Source organism: Opisthorchis viverrini (genome assembly GCF_000715545.1).
Source record: "Opisthorchis viverrini unplaced genomic scaffold opera_v5_155, whole genome shotgun sequence".
Classification (NCBI taxonomy): Eukaryota; Metazoa; Platyhelminthes; class Trematoda; order Opisthorchiida; family Opisthorchiidae; genus Opisthorchis; species Opisthorchis viverrini.
In genome coordinates this window covers 751,055-753,028 of record NW_008751811.1, presented here as the reverse complement: position 1 = coordinate 753,028, position 1,974 = coordinate 751,055, and the positions used below count along the sequence as shown (strand labels likewise).

At 46.6% G+C, this 1,974-nt stretch overlaps 1 protein-coding gene across 1 annotated transcript in view; it reads left to right on the top strand.

Annotated features, from left to right (window-relative positions):
* Positions 1-580: 580 nt before the first annotated feature.
* T265_07017 (hypothetical protein) overlaps positions 581-1,974 on the top strand; it is a gene marked incomplete at both ends in the record, with an annotated part of 37,304 nt that continues 35,910 nt past the window's right edge. The window contains one exon of the mRNA XM_009172438.1: positions 581-706. Within this exon, the coding sequence (XP_009170702.1) occupies positions 581-706 (126 nt within the window). The remainder of the gene's footprint in view (positions 707-1,974) is intronic.

Here is a 1,974-nt window from a genome sequence, read left to right as displayed (position 1 = left end):
GTCCCAAACAAGTGGACAGGATGCATAACGGTGGAAACTTTCAAAAGGGTGCTCGCCGTGAATGTGGCAATTATAGAGGAATTACCTTGATTCTCTGTCAGCAGACTGGGTCATTTCTTCTACGTTGTTTTGAGCCATCGAATGGGAGCGTGTCTGCCTGGATGGATGACTGTAGCCGCCGCTGTCGAGCTATTTTGGCAACGTCTGTGAAGGAATCCATCACTCCCTGTCCATTGCATCCCTCTATGCCCTAAGGGTCTGTGACTCTGAATGTATGAAGGGTGCTTTCGGTGGCTTTTTACAGCAGGCTTGAAACTCGGAAGTCTTTTTGGATTCTGGAGTATGTAGGTAGTGTTTAAATGCATTTGAAGACCTCACTGGAACTGGTGTGCAATTGCTTGGTCAGCGTGATCTCTGAATAGTCTCTACACTCGCCTTTCCCTTATTTCAGCCCAGAGGAAACTGAATCCAAATGAACCCGACACTCGTCCTCGATTTGGGAGGTGGATGTTTGAAAATAGGTTTTTCAACAGACAGGAAACCAAGGTACCACACATTGTCCTTTTTATTTTGGTTCCCCATGGTTAGGATTATTGACAACTGTATCTTCAAATCAAAAACACTTTCTGGTCGAACTTTCGTTGCTAATGAAATTGAGGAGTGTAACAACCTCTCTAGTCTGTACTGTATTATGCCGTTCAAAAAAGTGAGTTCCTTTCTTAAACTAACCTGCCGTCTGCCAGAATACTGAGTGTTACGTTTTAACTCTGTCGAAAGGGCGTAGGAATGAGGAGCGATAATTTAAGTGCCTTGAATTGCTAATGTAGCTTCTTTCGTCATCTTGCATCCGGCATCTTGTAGGCCTAATGTAGGGTTGTTATTTCTCTCTTTGTGTCATTTCCGCCGACCCTGTGAACGTGATCCTCCCGTTGGTAAGAGTATTAACAGACATAACTCAGGTACACTGGAATTCCACTTTGGGACTCAGGTATTGTCGAAGAACCATACTCCCTATACAATCTGGTCAAAATATGTGTTAGGAGCACCTGCGTATGTGATTCCCCTTACCAAATATGCATAAGAATGCGGGTGAAGTTGACCTGCATACGACTTCAACTGTTCGGCATTTTTACTTATTTTGGTCCACGCACTAAGCTGCTGAAGCACAGCTTTGCTCTAGTCATCTTACTCGTAGGTCGGTTGTTTGGACTGGCGACAATAACATCAAGTTGAATCAGTCCATTTTTCTCTGAATTTTCAGTCCTGGCATGAAATCGTTTGGTGTGATTTTTATCATTGAAGGGTAAGGGTGCTTCCGGAGCTGAGTTGGCTAATTTCTTTGTTTTTTGGATATTAGTTTCTTCGTCAAAACTTCCCGTCACGAAGAGACTGGACCTTACCGTGGTGTGACGGTTTGCGCACCTCAGCGATCCATTGAGCTATACTGGGGAGTGTCTCGCGACACTCACAGAGTCTTTCATACCAGGCTGGTCAATGGTTAGAGGTCTGACGAACACAGTCTCCTGGCCCTCCAGGTTGGGGGTTGGAACATGTGGCGACTTGTTCCGTAGAAATGGTAATGCATTTGCATTTCTCGCCAAACACCGCTGCCTTGCGGTTAGGCTTTTGAGCCAAATGCTTTGGTTGAGGACCCTAATCGTCCTCCTGTCTAGGTGTGGGCTCCCTGGCAGTATCCCAGCCCACGTACAACCATGAATATCACACACACAAATAAACTCATGCCACATCGGCCGTCGCGTGGTGCCATCAGCCGGGTCGCCTTACTTGATGCATACAGCAGGGCGGGTAAGCGAAAACAGGCTACTGCCGACGCCTCCCTTCTTTCTCCTTCACATACTTTTTCTTCCCCCTCTCCCCACCCCATTAATAACTCTCTCCTTGTAGGCCCAGCACTTAGGACTGATGACTCCGTTCGTCATGCATCGGTTTTGCGTGCAGCGTCTGCTCGTCACA